The sequence below is a fragment of the Diabrotica undecimpunctata genome, chromosome 8 (genome assembly GCF_040954645.1).
Source record: "Diabrotica undecimpunctata isolate CICGRU chromosome 8, icDiaUnde3, whole genome shotgun sequence".
NCBI classification, from domain to species: domain Eukaryota; kingdom Metazoa; phylum Arthropoda; class Insecta; order Coleoptera; family Chrysomelidae; genus Diabrotica; species Diabrotica undecimpunctata.
In genome coordinates this window covers 9850095-9868224 of record NC_092810.1, presented here as the reverse complement: position 1 = coordinate 9868224, position 18130 = coordinate 9850095, and the positions used below count along the sequence as shown (strand labels likewise).

The 18130-nt window shown below is 33.8% G+C and overlaps 1 protein-coding gene across 1 annotated transcript in view; it reads left to right on the top strand.

Annotated features, from left to right (window-relative positions):
- Cad99C (cadherin 99C) overlaps positions 1-18130 on the top strand; it is a 210430-nt gene that overhangs the window by 83010 nt on the left and 109290 nt on the right. Inside the window, exon 3 of the mRNA XM_072542457.1 lies at positions 12003-12068. Within this exon, the coding sequence (XP_072398558.1) occupies positions 12003-12068 (66 nt within the window). The remainder of the gene's footprint in view (positions 1-12002; positions 12069-18130) is intronic.

The window sequence follows — 18130 nt, the reverse complement described above, 5'->3', positions numbered from 1 at the left end:
ATGACTTCTGAAGTATTTGAGCGCTGGTTTAAGAGAATCTTACCAAAATTGGAATCTGGGTCTGTGGTTGTTATGGACAATGCGCCATATCATAGCCACAGACTAGAACAATTACCGACGACGGCATGGCGGAAAGGGAGAATTCAAGAATGGTTTACAGAAAAGGAGATTGCATACGAAGAATCAATGCTCAAAATTCAACTACTTGACATTGCACGGTTAAGAAAAAGTGAATATCTTAAATATGTTGTGGATGAATCTGTATCTGTATTTTTAGGAGACAGTAGGGAATAAGCCACAAAATATTTATTTATAGGTTTAATTTACTGACGTTTCGATCTCTATATAAAGAGATCGTTTTCAAATATACAAATGATAGCAATATTTATTTTTTTTGTGGCTTTTTGCTTGTGGCATTCCGTATTTTTAGGGAGAATGTTGGAAATAAGCCACAATACATCTATTTACATGTTTATTTTACTGACGTTTCGATCTCTATTACAGAGACCGTTTTTAAAGTTAAGAAAAAAAAAAGAAAATAATATAAGAATATATAAATATATAATAATAAACAAATAAAATAAATATAACTATAATTTATATCTTTGAAAACGGTCTTTGGATATAGAGATTGAAACTTCAGTAAAAACCAGATAAATATATTGTGGCCTATTTTGAACAATATAATATTTAAACAATATAATATAATTAACGTTGAAATAAAAGTGAGTGAACGCCACTGGATTTTCATACGTCTTTCCCCACTTCTACGCCTTCAAACGATGACTCACTCTCCCAAATAGTGAAATTAGAGTTTAGGGTCTAAAAGGTTAGTCATTCTATGCAGAAGTGTTATCTTTTCCTTTTTCCATAATTTTTTACTTCTTCGTCTCTTTTCGTTTGCTTGACCTTTTATTTTCTCATCGACGAAATAGATATTTCATTTTTGTCTTATTTGTTCATTTCTCTCTCTATTCAAGTACTGTAACGCCTTTCAGATTTAATCCATCTCCTTCTTCTTCTTGTAGTCCCTTCTTTTATCGGAGGTTGGCTATCATCACAGCTATCCGTACCTCATTGGCGGCAGCTCTGAAAAGATCTGCTGAGCTGCAACTACACCACTCTCTTAGGTTTCTCAGCCAGGAAATTCTTCGTCTTCCTATGGATCTTTTACCCTTGATTTTACCTTGCATTATGATCCTTAATATCTCATATTTCGGATCTCTGGTAATGTGGCTAAATATTCCATCTTTCTTGTTTTGATGTGCATTATGACCTAGTAATCCTTTTGTAGCCTTCTTAACACTTCTGCATTTGTAACTCGTTGGGTCCATGGTATTTTCAAAATCATTCTATAGGACCACATCTCAAATGACTCCAACTTCTTTATATTATCCACTTTTAGTGTCCAATTTTCCATTGCATACAACAAAGTCGAGAACGCGTAGCATCTTAAGGCTCATATCCTCAGATCCAGAGAAGGTCTCGATTAACAAACATAATTTAAACAATTTAGGATGCTAATATTTAAGAAGAACAGGCTTTAAAACCTACATACAAGAAGGAAGAAAAAGAAGAAGTTAAAGAATAATACTTGTCGAAAGGTAGGACTCTTTAAAATATGCTCATTATTCTGGCCAGAAACCTGGGACTGTTACTCCTCCATCTACACCAGCCTATTACTAAGTAATAGGCTGGTGTAGATGGAAATATGAATGGTCCACCCCCCGGGGGTAAAATATGAATGTTTGGAGTTACTTGTACCCGTTGTCTGATCTTTCTCGTTAAGTTCAAGATGGTTGAAATAACGGCGGGGTCGCTCTTTCCTGCCTATCGCTCTGCACAAGGATGGTTGCCTTACAAACCAAGTACGGTGCAGACGTGGGTGATGTGGAGCGACTGAGATGCTATGCCAATCACGGAGCGCAGACGGAAAGCGACAGATGGGAGTTATAAGTAAAGCTGACGGGTCAGATGGTAATTTTAGCTACTTTGAGACGTAGTCGTCCGAATCCAACACACCTGGAATACCTTCCCAGAGGTCCTTTAAAGATTCTCACCTCCAAAAAAGATTGTCAAAATAAAGGTTTTAAAGAAAAGTAAAAAGAAGGCCATGGTCAAAAATAAAAAGGTAGAGAAAGTAAAACAAGAAAGTGAATCCTCAGATTCCTCAAATGTTCCTTATGATGATGATTCAGATATGGATACCGATCAAGAAAGTGATGCAGAGTGTATTTTCTGCACTGAAAATTATTCAAAGGACCAACATGGAGAAAAGTAGATACACTGTTCAAGTTGCTTCAAGATTCTGGATAGAGTTATTTTGGATAGGGTATCCAATCTAAGGACATCATCGAGAAGATAGCCAGACTAAAATGGAGATGGGCAGGACACATAGCCAGAATGACAGATGGGCGATGGACAAAGAGGTTATTGGAATGGAGGCCAAGGGAAGACAAGAGAAGCGTCGGTCGACCACCTACAAGATGGACTGGCGATTTAAGAAGACTCAATAAAAACTGGATAAGAGCGGCGCAAGATAGACGGGGTTGGAAACACGAGGAAGAGGCCTATGTTCAGCAGTGGACTTTTGAGGCTGGATGATGATGATGATGATCCAATCTAAGGAAGCTTTTTTTTATTTGAAAAAGTGTCATTTTTTACTTATGCCCTTTTACCTAATACTTACAATGTTTAATGATAATATAAATGTTTTTGTATGCATAAGTTATTTTTATTAAGATTATAGCACATTTTAAGTACAGGAAAATTATTTTAAATGTGTTTTTGACACAAAAAAAATTGAATTTTTAGGCGATTTTCCTCTATTATAAAAATAGCGTGTTATTTGGTATACTAGTTGCCGTTAATTGTTGGTATTACTCAATATGTACGTGAATATAAAGTCTATCGGAAATTTAATTCGTTCTATTATGCTCCATTGTGATAATCTACTCGTTTCATTTTTTTTTTTGTTCGATATGCAGTCATTCATAATTTCAATTTTGCACGTACATACTTCTGTTTACTTTTTATCCTAACAATTAGCGTTTGTAAAACAAAATACTGCGCTTGTTTAGTCCATTGCATAATCAATTGTTTTAAACATTAGTTCGTTAAAAGAAACAAAAACATCTGTACAAACAGGAAACAACTAGTCTCCGCTAAGTATGCTACAAGTTTTTATTACAGACGAGACTCATTCAACTTGCAACAGCCGATTCCTTCTTTCATTAAACAGAATCACAACACAACCACATTGGTATCACCAACCGTAACAATATATTTACGGCGTCGGCAAAAAGTCACCGGTATTTCCTACTAGTTGTCGATACATTAATAAGCAATCTCTTTCTAGAGTTTTAGATAAAGTTGCTTTTCTGGTTTGACTGCGTCGGCCTACATAAGTTTTCGCGACATTAAAAATCTCTTCGCGAATCTCTCCTCCATCTTAAATTTATATCGTCGCGCTATAAGCTGAGATTGGTACTTTGTAGTTGAGTTGTCGATAATAAATTCCCAGATGTAATTGAGACTAAATTATTTATGGTTTCTTCGGTATGTAGTAAAATATATACCTATTTAGATAACTGTACTAAAAACCAGCAAAGCTAACGTCGTAATTTACTAATACTGCAACACATAATGCTTATATCGAATGAATATTGTTGAATACATTAATACATAGTTTGTATTGATGTATGAATGTATGAATTTTTGATTTAAAAACTATACATTGACAAAAACAATAAAAATGTTATGGATATATTTGTTAGTAATTGTTCCAATCAATACCTTTCAATAACCAAGCGTTTTTCGTTGTACTTGGGTAGATGTTAACAATTCCATTTTGAATGCAGTAAAGATCTGTGACCAGAATCGCCGACAAGGTTTTAGATGAGGTTCAAAACTGGCGATGAGCTGAATCGCAAGAATAATCGATAATTTCTGTGTGACAATACATGTGGAATAAGTCTAATAAGGTAAAGAATAAGTCTATCTTACTGATAATAGGGTGATTTTTCTTGATATAAGATATGAAAGCGACACAACGGTTGCAGTAGTATAGCATATAACAATGGTGATATATATATTTAACGGTTGCTTTAACGGAGAAAAGATTCCGTAAGATTGTAGCATAAGATAGATATAAGCATATGTATGTAGATAAGTCGCCACTGTCGAATCCGCACAACTTCCCTCCATCTTCTGATCCGTAGAATACGTAGGTCTTCTTCCATATCATCAATCCATCTTCTTCGTGGTCGTCCTCTTCTTTTGTGTCCTCTGGTTTTGAAAATGTTAATCTCTTCGTCCAGTAATGTGTCCAGCCCATCTAAGTCTCTAAACTTTAACTAATTTCACAATATCTTGACCGGTGTATAACTGATATAGTTTAAAGTTGAATCTTCGACGCCATAGCCCTTTTTTATTTACTGCCCCAAAAATCTTTCTAAAAATTTTTCTCTTAAAAATACCAAGAAGTCTTTTATCATTTTGAGATAAGGTCCACGTTTCAGCCCCATATATCAAAACCGGTCATATTAAGGTCTTGTATATATTGAACTTTACTGCACGTTTTATATTATTATTTTTTAACTGTTTCTGGAGACCATGAACAGTTCTGTTTGATATTGCTATGCGTCTTTTGTTACATTTACTAGCTATCCAAGACATGTGAATTCTTTGACTTGCTCAAAGGTATGGCCTGATTGCCTTTTCCAAGGCAATATTAAAGAGAAGACACGCCAGCGCATCCTCCTGTCTTAGACCATTATTACGTAGAGTTTTCTCCTTCAATTCTAACGCATGAGCGTACGTTTTGCATTGTTAGCTGGGTCAGCTTAATTAACTTAGGTGGGATCCCAAAGTCTATCATTGCATTATATAATACAGTTCTTTTCACACTATCATAGGCAGCTTTGAAGTCGACGAAGAGATGGTGTGTATCTATGTTATATTCTACTGACTTTTCTAGAATCTGTCTATGTGATTTAATTTGATGTATAGTTGACTTTCCAGCAATAAATCTGCATTGATATTGACCTACAATATCCTTTGTACCATGTTTGTCTTTCAAACAATACGATGTCGTAGATTTTATACGTAGATGCTAACAGAGTAATGCTTCTATAGTTCTTACACTCCAGTTGTACACCCTTTTTATGCAACGGACATATTATTCCCTTTAGCCACTCTTCTGGTACTCATTCATTCTGCCATATAAGTACTATTAGTTCATGGATCGCTGCAAAAAGTTGAACATACATTTCCGAACAGATTTCATCTATTTCTGAGGCTTTATTGTCTTTGAGTTTAAGATGGCATTTGACACTTCTTCTCTTGTTGGGTCTTCACTGGTAGTTGACGTTGTAGATTTTAATGATTTTTTATGTTTTAACCTCCTTCATTATCAGTTATATTAGATTGGAGCATAGTATATATATATATATATATATATATATATATATATATATATATAACTTCGAAATATAAAAAGTTTGAGAAGAAAAAATACGAAGATTATACAGGATTGAGTGTGACGTTAGCTATTTCTAGACTGTATGGAAACTTTTTAAAAAATCAACTAGAAGAAGAAATAACAGATGTTGAAGAGCAGAGTGGTTCAAAAACGGCTGCTCAGAAATGTTTTCAGTTAAAGGGATACGAAAAGGCTGATGCATGTCACCGATTCTTTTCAAAATATATGTTAGTGCTACACTGAAGCAATGGAAAATGAAATGCAATCCTTTAGGAGTTCGAATTGGAAATCAATGAAATCTACACTCTTTTATTTGCAGACGACCAGGTTGTTATTGCTGAATATGAGGACATTTCAAATTGAAAACTCAAAAAGACAAAGAGTACTCAAAATATGGCCTGGGAGTTAATACTAAGAAAAGTGAGAATCTCACAATACGAAAATATGATGCAATGGATATAAAAACCGATGCAGGGATCATTAGAAGAAGACACTGTTTCCGATTCTTAGAATTTCCTTATTATTATTACCCAAAGACTGATTAACGTCGAGCTTTATTTGTCTCCCCAAAAAAAAAAACGCAAAAGAAGGCGGCAATTAACTTAGCTTGATGTTCCATAATCAAAAGTACGTGTCAGAGAAAATTGAAATTAGACTTGGGGTGGATGCATATTGTCGCCAATTATTTTTAATGTCTACTCGGAGAGATACTGATAAAAGCTCTTTAAGGCGAAACAGCTGAAATAAATGGAGTTTCCATCAACATTAGATATGCGGATGACACCGTTATCTTGAAAAATACCGAAAATATTGAAGATCTTCAGAGATTGGTGACCAGAATAGCAGAGTATGGAAAAGAATATGGTTTAATAATGGAAAACAAAATTTATGAGAATATCAAAAACTAAATGATATAACAAACATCTTCTAACAAACGGAACCAATGTCGAACTAGTGGACAAATTTGTACATCTTGGAACAATGATTAAATCCATAAAATGATTACTTCGAGGAAATCAAAATCAGAATAGAATACAATAAAGCAAATTTCAACAAAATGAGAAGAGGGCTTCTCACAAGAGATTTAAAGTTGGAGCTAATTGTTAGGCTGGCTAGGTGCTACGTTTTCTTAATTTTGTTTTATGAAATGGAAGCTTGGACCTTGAATGCGACATCAATGAAAAAACTGGAATCATTCGAGTTGTGGGTATCTAGAAGAATTCTGAATATCGTGGAGAGAACACGTCACAACCAAAGAGGTTCTGAAAAGGATGAATAAAGAAATAGAAATCCTTAATACAATCAAAACAAGAAAGTTGGAATATCTTGGATATATTACACGTGGAAAGAGATACAACTTTATCCAGCTGATTATGCAGGGAAAGATCCAAGGAAAGAGAATCATAGGAAGACGTGTAGTATCATGGCTGCGCAACCTGGGAGAATGATACAGATATACATCAAATAAACTTGTCAGAGCAGCCAGCTCTAAAGTCCAAGTTGCTATGATGATTACCAATGCGGAGATGGTACTGGTAGAAGAAGAAAAATATCTTACTAATGCAGTTGACTGTCTCCTTGGTCTGCGTGCAGAAATTGGTCTACGTCTCCCATGTTTCCACATGGTATATGGTATAGGAATACCAGATCCGAAACTTTTTCCACTGTTTCATTTACCTTTTCATCTGTCACGTACATATGTTTAGGTTGGCCAACTGTTCTGAAACAAAATTGTTAATTTTGAGTTTTTGGCCATTTCATACTCAAATAATGTGTATCTGATTTTAATATGAAATGTTTTTATAATTACATTTGTCATTTAAATGCTTTTGCAGTCTTGTAATCTTATATATTTTTATAAAATGGGATTACCCGGTCAATAAATAAATAAAAACCAAGAATCAATATTTTAGATGCGCTTTCTGTGTTGCTGCATATTTAGTATTAAGTGTTTAAAAAACACTATTTACTGTACATCCAGGTAATTAATTACTAAAAATTATAAAGCAATTATTTTATTCAGTCGAATTAACAGTTTGTGCTTATGAACTAAGTGACAACAATTATTACGAAATATATCAAAACAAAGTAAAGAGGACACGGTATTTACAAACTATTTAACTATTCACGGTCACAGATAAAATAACAACTACTGTTACTTTTTAATTAAAACGTGACGAGAAGTAATTGCAATAAACATTTTTCAAAGTCAAAGGGTATAATTATGTTCAGGTATTTTTTCATTAAAAAAATTAGGGTAAAAGGTTATATGCCTAACTGCTTTAACAAACATATCTTCTTTTAATACTTATTTTTAATTACATTATTTACTTAACCCTTAACTACCATGGCCAAAATAGTAACATTTGTACCATGGCAGGGTCAAATTTGACCCCCCATTGTTTTTTGTATCAAAAAATATTCTTTTTTTAACTTGTTTTATTTTAAATTATTTTGTTTACAGCTACTTTTACATTGATATAAAAATAAACGAATTTGGTTAATGAGATATTAGACTTTATTTAAAAAAAACTTTTGTATTCAGTCAAATTAACATAGCTATGCACTTTCTCGAATTATAAGAAAAATAATAACAATGTGCAGTTTTTTTATATCCAATGGTGAAATCTAGGTATCATAGGTCCTACTTAAAATAAAAAAATCGATTTTGATTTCGTATCTCAAAAATGACAAGCATGATTTTACCTTAATTTTCAACACAGCTTATGCATAACGTCTGTATGCGGGAATGATTTTTGCAAATAAAATCTCGACATTTATCGCACGATGAGCTTTCTTTCTTTTAGTTTTTGGAATATGGAATATTTTACACCTTCCCCTCTTTTTTCGTCATTGTGGCTCTGGATTTGCGGCAGGCATTGGTTCCTGAAGTCCGGAAACTTTAAAAATGGCACTACGAATTTCTCTCGGTAAACAAGTTTGCTGAGCTCTACGAGTTAAATGGGCCTTAATAAGGTCTTGACCTAAAGTGGTTAGAAACAATCTTCTTTCCATTATTTGATTTTGCTAAACAACATTAAAAATTACGTTAGCATTTAATCCTGCAATATCCAAAATGCGAAACCATATTACTTGAGGCCATCTACGAGTTCTTCTGCCAGTTTTATAGCATGCACATTTCTTATCCAATGAATCCACCCCACCTTTTGTCTCGCTGTAAAAATTTATAATCTCTGGCTTTCCATTAACCATTGTATTGGAATGATGCATAGTTGACACTAACAACACTGCACGATTTTTCTTAGAAACAAAAGATACAAGGCTCTCGCTTCCTGTAAAACCAAATAAGGCAGAATTAGGTGGCCTGTTTTTTTTGGGTGGCCTGAACCTCTCTTTTATTTCTTTTTAGAGTTCCAACATATGAAATTTTATGGCTTCTCAGTTCTTTTATGAGCTCAATGGACGAAAACCAATTATCTGCTATTATGTTTCTATTTGTACCAGAAATTGGTGGAATAAGTGTCAAAACATCTAGAGTGGGGATGGATAACTTTTTGGATTTGCTCTGCGTGTATCTTTTCCAGTATATATAAAACCATTTAGCAAATAATGTGTCTTAGAGTCTACTAAACACTGCATTTTCAGACCGTATTTGTCTGGCTTCTTTTTGAGATACATCCTGAATTGGCACCTTAATCTAAATGCAATAAGCATTTCATCTATTGTGAGATATTCACGACAGCTATAATTGGACTGGCAATTAATTATAAACATATTAAAAATATTGGATATAGCTGCCAGTTTATCTCCGTGCGCAATACGTTCTTGTCTAGTAGCTGGGTCGTCAAAACAAAGGCTTCCACGCAAAAAATAAAATCGGTTTAGTGACATGGTTGCTCGAATAATATCACGGCCAGTACCATTCGTAGCAAATAAAGACCTTAAATCTTCATTATTGGATTTAAATACCCCAGAATATAATAAGCCTAAGAAGGCCTTTAATTCAATTATGTCAAGATGATTGGTATATTGACATGATAAATTGTGTAAATTATATTTAGAAGCCATATTAGTTATTCGTTTATTGGTTTTCTCAAGAATTTCTTGCAATATATCGTGGCTAATAATACATTTTTCCAAGCATCAACTGGTTTCTCTGGCATACTAGCTCGAGCTTTTCCAATAACACCAGGTAAATGACTAATTAAATTATGCTTACGTGTACGAGAAAAGGTGGGAGAAGTTTTAGACCACTTGTACCTATTTTTGCCATAAAACACATCCCTTGAGTCAGCTATATCACTTTCTTCACCCGAATATTCACTACCAGTTTCGGAATTATTAATTTGCCAATTTTTTTCGTCATCATCGTCTCATTCCCCTTCACTGTCTGTTTCGTGATCACTGTGTTCACTAGCCTGGTCTAAAAGCTCACTGTCACTATCTAGTCCATTGTCCATAATTTTTTGTCCCTCCTCTTCAAGTTCTTTCTGTGTCAGAGGACGTTTATTGCGACTACACCCCGCCATTTTAAATTACTCGTTAATTGCACTAGAAACACTTATACTATAAGCGGGTCAAAATTGACCCTATGCGTGCCTAACTCTGCAGTAGTAACAGATAAACTAACGGAATTTTCGTAGATCGATAAATCACCTACCGGTCGAAGATTAGCAGAAAGCACGCAATGCTCAATCTATGTTTCGGTAGCGAAACTTGGCATTAAAAACGCGGGGGTCAATTTTGACCCCGCCATAGTACTTAAGGGTTAAACTTATGAAGAAGAACTCTTTAACTCAAGGGGACACAAGTTTTTGCTGGATGAAATTGGAGCGCTAAGCATACCAATTTTGTAGGTCTAGAAATATAACAACTAATGATATAAATCTACTTAAAATGGAGACCCAATCTACTGATCCTCTGATAATCACAGATTGACAGATTTATTATATTTTTTTGTCGTCAACAATATACCAACTAGAGTTGCATAAATATTTGACTTGAATGTTTGAAATTGACTTAAGTTTGACTTTGAAATTGACTTGAAATTAAGTCAAACTTAAGTCAATCCTTCTGACGAATAATTTAAGATAAATCAAACTGGACAATGGTTATAGGTTTGACAATTCAAACTAGTTTGAAAGAGTTTGAAAAATAATTTATTTAAGTAGTACAGTACTGTGCGAATTAATGGAATCGTAGGTTGTTTTAGTGAAAAAACAGTTTATTTAGAAGAAAAATATATTTTAACAAAACTATAAAGGTAAACTTACATCGTTAACTAGAAAAAATGTCCCCCTTTGGCTGCAATTACTGCTATTATCCGTTTTGGCATAGATTCTACGAGCTTCTGACACTTCCCAGATATCCTTTCATCTCAAAACCAAACCCAAATGACCGCTTCTATTACTTTTATTTTTGTAGTACAGTCGATTTTGCGCAGCCCAGTTTTGCAAATGGCCGATTCATTTTCAATGGGGTTGAGATCTGGCGAACTACCGGACAATCTACAACATTAATCTTCTTATTTTTAAAAATTCCATTGACTTGTGACAGGGAGCAGATTCCTGTTGAAGAATCGCTCTTCCTTGGGGCTGACATTTTTTAGTTTTGTGTCCAAACGTTGTTCCAACATAGATTTGTATTTTTGTCTGTTCAACATGCCTTCGATTAATACCAAAGATCCAACACCCATGTATGAAAAACATCCCAAAACATTTTTTTGACTGGATGTTTTACGGTTTGATCAATATGAGATGGTGTAAGGTTGTTTTCATTGCCAGAATTCATTTGGACGAATTTCGATTCGCTCCCTGAACTATAAAGTGAGTTTTATCTGTAAATAGGACTTTTCTCCAGTCATCTACAGTCCAATTAGAGTATTTTTTGGTCCACAATAGCCTTTGTTTCTTCATTCCTTCAGTTACAAACTGTTTTTTTTTTGTGGACGCATTGCTCTTATTATTTTCAAATATTGTACTTTCGTTATCACTAGTATCAGAGTCTTCGGTTTCGTTTCGTTCGGTTTAGTAAAGTAAGGTAACTTCTGATGTTCCCGTGTTTGTCCTGCCTTTGCATAGAGCTTTTTTAGGAAGTCAATCAACGTATCCTTTTCTATATGTTTTGGCTCTATTAGTTCCTTTATTTCCGTTCTTTGATCTCTTATGAAGCGCTATATTTCCTTTGCAGACCGTAAAAATCATGTTCCATTTCTTTCGAAAAGCATTTACAGTGATCGTTTTTTATTTTCCTTACAAGTGGATGTGTTTCGTTTCTAATTGTCTTGTAATTATGGTATGCCTCTTGTGTTTTTCATGGAGTTCTTCGCCTTGGGAACGATTTATTTTTATAGAAGTTCAGTCTTGATTATTGCTTCAGAAATATTTAACATCAAACTTAACGCCATCACTTGACACATATTAAACTTTGCTATTAAATTATGCGTTCAGTTTACTAGAAACCATTTATTTAGCTAATAACATGTTCTGATAATTTTCGTGATTCGCTAATAGTAAAACTTTCAAATGATCAAGAGAGTAATTTCTGCTTTCGTTTTCAGGACTATGTGAGGTGGAAAAGGGGGCATCTAATATAATTCTAGATACAGAAGAAAGTAGAGGAACATGTAAGTATATCACTTTTTGTTTCCAATGATTAATCATTACGACTGTAAAGCGTATACTGCGTGTTTTACCGATAACTAATAATGGCAACAATTATACGAAAACCAGGTCAGCGATATAATGCATGTAGTTAAAATAAATTAATAGAGGGCTTCTTTATTATTTGTGTTCGATTATTAAACAAAAATATTACCCATACTCTTTTTTTTTTGTGGCATAGACTTTTGTCATTCAGCCAGTGTCGAAAGGTTATAATCTATTCCTTAAGAAAGTATATACACATAAGTACTGATTATTTCTCTCAGACAAATGCACAGCGATATCCCTAAAACGAAATAGACGAATAATTAATAGAAGAACACGTCGAAGGAAAATACAAGGACACTCGCTTCTCGTCTAGGGGTCCGTCAAGACATTTATTTTAACAGACAAACAATACTGGAGCACGGATAAGGTATTGTTACATATAGGATAAACAAAGAGTACAAGTCTAACCCTATACACGCTCATGAAAATTTTCATGAGTGAGTACCAGATTTATAAAGCTATGCATGTGTCTGACAAAAATACTATAATTAAATTATATATTGTTACAGAACCTATGGCTAACAAGGACTGTATATTATATGGAGCGTATGTATTGTATTTAGTTAATTTTGTATACAGAGAGTTTGAATGCTGAATAAATTTAGGACATTCAAAGAAGATGTGATCGAGGTCACCTAGCTTACCGCAATGTTTGCAACTATCATCATCGATGATTTTTATTTTAAATAAATGGCATGGGTAGCATGCATGTCCAAAGCGTATTCGATTTATAGTAGTAATATATTTACGAGGAGCTTTGAAATTCTGAAACCAGGTTGTTTGAGGTATAAGTGGCTATAAAGAGGCATACCTTTTATGGTTTGTAAAACAGTAATGTTTCCATTGCTCTTTCCATCTAAATTGCTGATTTTTTTTTAAATCGTAGTAACATCTAATGTATTAAGCATATATATCAAAGTAGATCCATTTGTTACACTCATTTTAGCTAAATGATCTACATATTCATTATGTTTGAGACCAATATGTACTTTGACCCAAATAAATTTTATGTTGACTCCAGTCGATGATAAATGATACAATCGATCTTTTATTTCAAATATGTAGGGGTTGCTAAATGTTGAGGGCAATTCAATGTTTTTTATGCTCTGCAAAACTAAAAATCAAACTGACAGAATTAAAATATGTCTATTACAAGTGTTTTTAACATATCTTAGAGCTTCAAGTATAGCTATTGATTCCGCTGAAAAGATTGAAAATTCATTTGGTAGTTTATACTTGAATTCTACGTTTGTAGCAGGTAAAAAGTATGCGCATCCAGTCCCTTCTATTGTTGTGATGCGTCCGTGTATATTACTGTGGCTTCCCTATAACCCTGCAGTAGAGATCTTAGAAGATTGCTACTCATAATGGTGTTCTCACTATAAGTGGGTATTATAACCTCAGTTCTGTGGAATAAAGAGAAGTAGTCTAAGCTTCTATCAACCGTGTGCAATTTCTTGAAAAAAATAGGATTATTCTGTAATGCCATGCATAAAGGCGGGGAGGGTTTTTTCTCCCAATATTTGTTTGTAAGATCTGACTCGTTAAGTTGACGGACGCTTGAAAATAACTGTGAGTTAGTTAATAGAATTTTAAGGCATTTTCACTTAAAAAGTTTCTTCTATTTTCAAGGGGTAGCTCAGCGGCTTCAACATATAAGGGTTGTATAGGGGTTGATCTCATAGCACCCAAATATACCCTCATAATATAATTTTGAAACGTGTCGATTTTTCTTAAAAGGTTCTTGGAGGCGGAACCATAAGGAGTAGCACCGTAATCTAGAATAGAACAACAAGGATGTTTCTACATCGCAACCCCACCACGTTTTAGTTGTCACTCTGAGGAAATTGCTGCCTTTGTTACATCTATCAAGTATGTACTCTATGTGTTGTCTCCACGTTAACTTCTTATCCAAAATACGGCCTAGATATTTGACATGATTTTGAAGCTTAAAAGACTCTAAAGCTAAAACGTTCTCAAGCTTAATATTGTATTGAAATTTGCTGCCTGTTTTTAGGCGAAGACTTTTACGATTCTAAAGTTGGTTGAGAGATATAGTTATTTTCTTAACTTTCGACTGCGTGAATTATTGCAAACATGAAATAATAGTTATTAATAGTTAGAATGCATACAAAACCCTATATGGTTTGGTAATAAATTACATCATAAAGCTAGATAATAATATGAAATTCGATGTAGAAAAATATTTATACAATAAAAAATAATACTTACTTTCTCCAAAAAAAATTTTCCAACAAATAAATTCACTATTTCGATAAAAATATTGCTTCAAATTGGAGTTTATACAAACGAATGGAGTTAAAACGATCTTTTTCTTGACTGGTAGGCAACCAAACATACAGATGCATAGTATAATGCGATGGTATAATATAGTCAGAATTTTCGATCGGTGGTGGATATTATGCAAACTACAACACTTTATGTTGATGTTATATATATTTTTTTTTTGAAACCATAAAAGGTTTCGTATGCGGTAGAGATTTAATTCAAAATATATTTTTTCCCTTATTGTTTAGTTCCATTTATTTAATATTATTGCAGTCTAGTTTCACTACTAAGTGGCTATTGAATCATTATTATTTATCATAATAATAATCACTTTGAACCAGAGCCTTCTTAAATGTTAACTAAAAGAAACTGAAACGATTACTACAGACAATGCTAAAATCAGATTATATTAATTGCTACAACCAGGCAGGAAACAATTTTATAACAATCAGATATTATATTTATATTTAATACTAATTTTTATGATATACTAAAGATTAGAAGAAAATTGTGTTCACAATTTTCGCATTATTTTCTTTATTGTTTAAGTAAAAACAATAGGGACGAGTTATATTAATTTACTCTAATACTATGTATTATTTTATAACATATTTTGCATAAAACGATTTAACATTTTATATCTTATAAAAATCCTCAATAAATAAAGTAGTTGGTATTTATCTCTATACTTTGGTTGGAAGAATGTTGAAAAAATATATTTTAATTTAGGGAACTCATTTAATTATTATTATTAGACTTAGCAAATATACAAAATGCATATATTGTATATTTATAAAAAATTGCATAAAATTTTTTTTTTAGAATTGCGGATTTAATAATAATTGACAAATAATAATAATATCTCTAACGAACAATGTCAAACTACAGCTGTGAAACATCGAGCACTTTCTATACTTTCTTCTTCTTCCTTTGCCCTATCCGTTTCAGACGTTGGCTATTAACAAGGCTATTTTGACTTTGTTTACGGCACCTCTGAACAGTTCGGTCGATGTTAGTCCGAACCATTGTCGCCGGTTATGCATCCATGAGTGTCGTCTTCTTCCCGGTCCCCTCCTGCTGTCGATTCTTCCTTGGACTATTAACTGTAGCAACCGGTACTTAGTATGCCTCATGACATGTCCGAAGTACTCAAGCTTCCGTTTCTTTACGGTGAAGATTATTTCTTTGCTTTTGCCTATTCTCTGCATTACTTCCACGTTAGTGATGTGGTCTGTCCAGGATATCCGAAGAATACGGCGATATATCCATAGCTCAAAGGATTCTAGTTTCTTCAGGGTGGCTTCCGTTGTGGTCCATGCCTCTGCTCCACAGAACAAGACCGGGAAGACATAACACTTGACCAGTCTTAATTTTAGTTCCATTGAGATATTGCTTGTGAACCACTTTTTCATATTGTTGAACGCGTTTCGCGCTTTTTCAATTCGTGATCTTATTTCTGTTGACTGGTCCCATTTTGTGTTGACTGTGGTTCCAAGGTATGTGTATGTCTCCACTTGTTCTATTTTTCGGTTGTTTAATGTCAATTGCGTCGGAGGTTGTTGTGTTCTGCTGATGAGCATGCATTTAGTTTTGGTTGTGTTGAGTTCTAAACCATATTCTTGACTTGCTGTGTGTATGCTTTGCATGAGTCTTTGAAGCTCGTTGCAGTCATTTGCGATAATAACTGTGTCGTCAGCATATCTAATATTATTGATTACCTCTCCGTTTACTTTGATACCCTCCGAAACTTCTCACAGTGCTTCTCTGAAGATTTGTTCAGAGTATATATTGAACAGGAGCGGCGAGAGGACGCATCCCTGTCGTACACCCTTTTTAATATCTATCTTCCCACTGTGTAAGTTGCCCATCTTTATCTCAGCACTTTGGTTCCAATAGAGACTGGTTATTATGCGCAGATCCTTGCCATCAATATGCATCTTCCTGAGCATTTCCATGAGTTTATTATGTTTGACCTTGTCAAACGCCTTGGAGAAGTCGATGAAGCACAAGTGGACGTCCTTGTGCATGTCTCTGCATCTTTGAATTAAAACTTGCAGACTGAAGACCGCCTCTCTTGTACCCAATGCGCTTCGGAATCCGAACTGTGACTCCGATATATTTGCTTCGCATTTGTTATATATTCTATTGTGTATGATTTTGGTGAAAACTTTGGTAATGTGATTTATCAAGTTTATTAAGCGGTGTTTATCACAGTGTTTTGCACTTGGTGTTTTAGGTATGGCTACAAAGGTCGATAGAAGCCATTCCTCCGGAATCTCCCCTTTGTCGTAAAAGGTGTTAAAAAGGCCTGTCAGAAAATCGAGGAAGTGGTCATCCGTTTCTCATAGGAGTTTTATGATCTCGCCCTGTATGTTGTCGGGACCTGGTGTTTTGTCGTTTTTTAGCGATGAAATGGCTTTTTCCACTTCAGACCTTAGTATTTCGGGTCCAGTCATGTCGTCATCTTGGTCCACTGTCGCTCTGCGTTTATCGTTAAAAAGTCGTTCTACGTAATCTTTCCATGTATCAATGAGCTTCAAGTCGTCTGATATGAGGTTACCGTCTGCATCTATTAGTGTCGGGTGGGGATTATTGGTTTTCTTTTAGTTGTTAATTCTTTGATCTTTTTGTGCATACTTTCTATATTTGAAAAAATGGACACTTTTGAAATGGCTGCATTAGCTTTCGTTTGCCAACAATATTTTAGAAAGATTGAACCTATCCAATAAGTATGTCCAGAGTCCTGCAATGGATCTGGGTTCTGTCGTTAAAGAGTATGAAATATATCTCTTTCAAATTACTTTACCTCAATCAGAAATAATTTTGCCATTTATAAAGAGGAAGCCAAAAAATTGTGCCCAAATAAAACATATTATAAAGAAATAAGAAAGAGAAAAAGAAAAATTCGATTTGGCGAGGGAGCCGATGATGAACTAAAAACTAAACTTTTCAGCTAGTGATGAGATGAAAATCCACACATTCTATATTATAATCGACACTCTAATAAGAGACCTGAATAGACGTCTGGAATCTTCTCGACTTATTATCAACGTTTTCGTGTTATAACAAATTTGCCAAAATTAAATAACAAAGAAATCATTAAAGAAGCTAAAAGTCTGATACAAATTTGTAAAAACTACCAGATACATCATTTATACATTCATTTAAAGGGTCATTTGGAAACCACAATAAAATCACCATTTATATATCTAAATATTCAAATATATCTCTTTCAAATTACTTTATCTCAATCAAAAATAATTTTGCAATTTATGAAGAGGAAGCCAAAAAATTGTGCCCAAATAAAACATATAAAGAAATAAGAAAGAGAAAAAGAAAAATTCGATTTGGCGAGGGAGCCGATGATGAACTAAAAACTAAACTTTTCAGCTAGTAATGAAATGAAAATCCACATATTCTGTATTATAATCGACACTCTAATAAGAGACCTGAATAGACGTCTGGAATCTTCTCGACTTATTATCAACGTTTTCGTGTTATAACAAATTTGCCAAAATTAAATAACAAAGAAATTATTAAAGAAGCTGAAAATCTGATACAAATTTATAAAAACTACCAGATACATCATTTATACATTCATTTAAAGGGTCATTTGGAAACCACAATAAAATCACCATTTATATATCTAAATATTAAAATATATCTCTTTCAAATTACTTTATCTCAA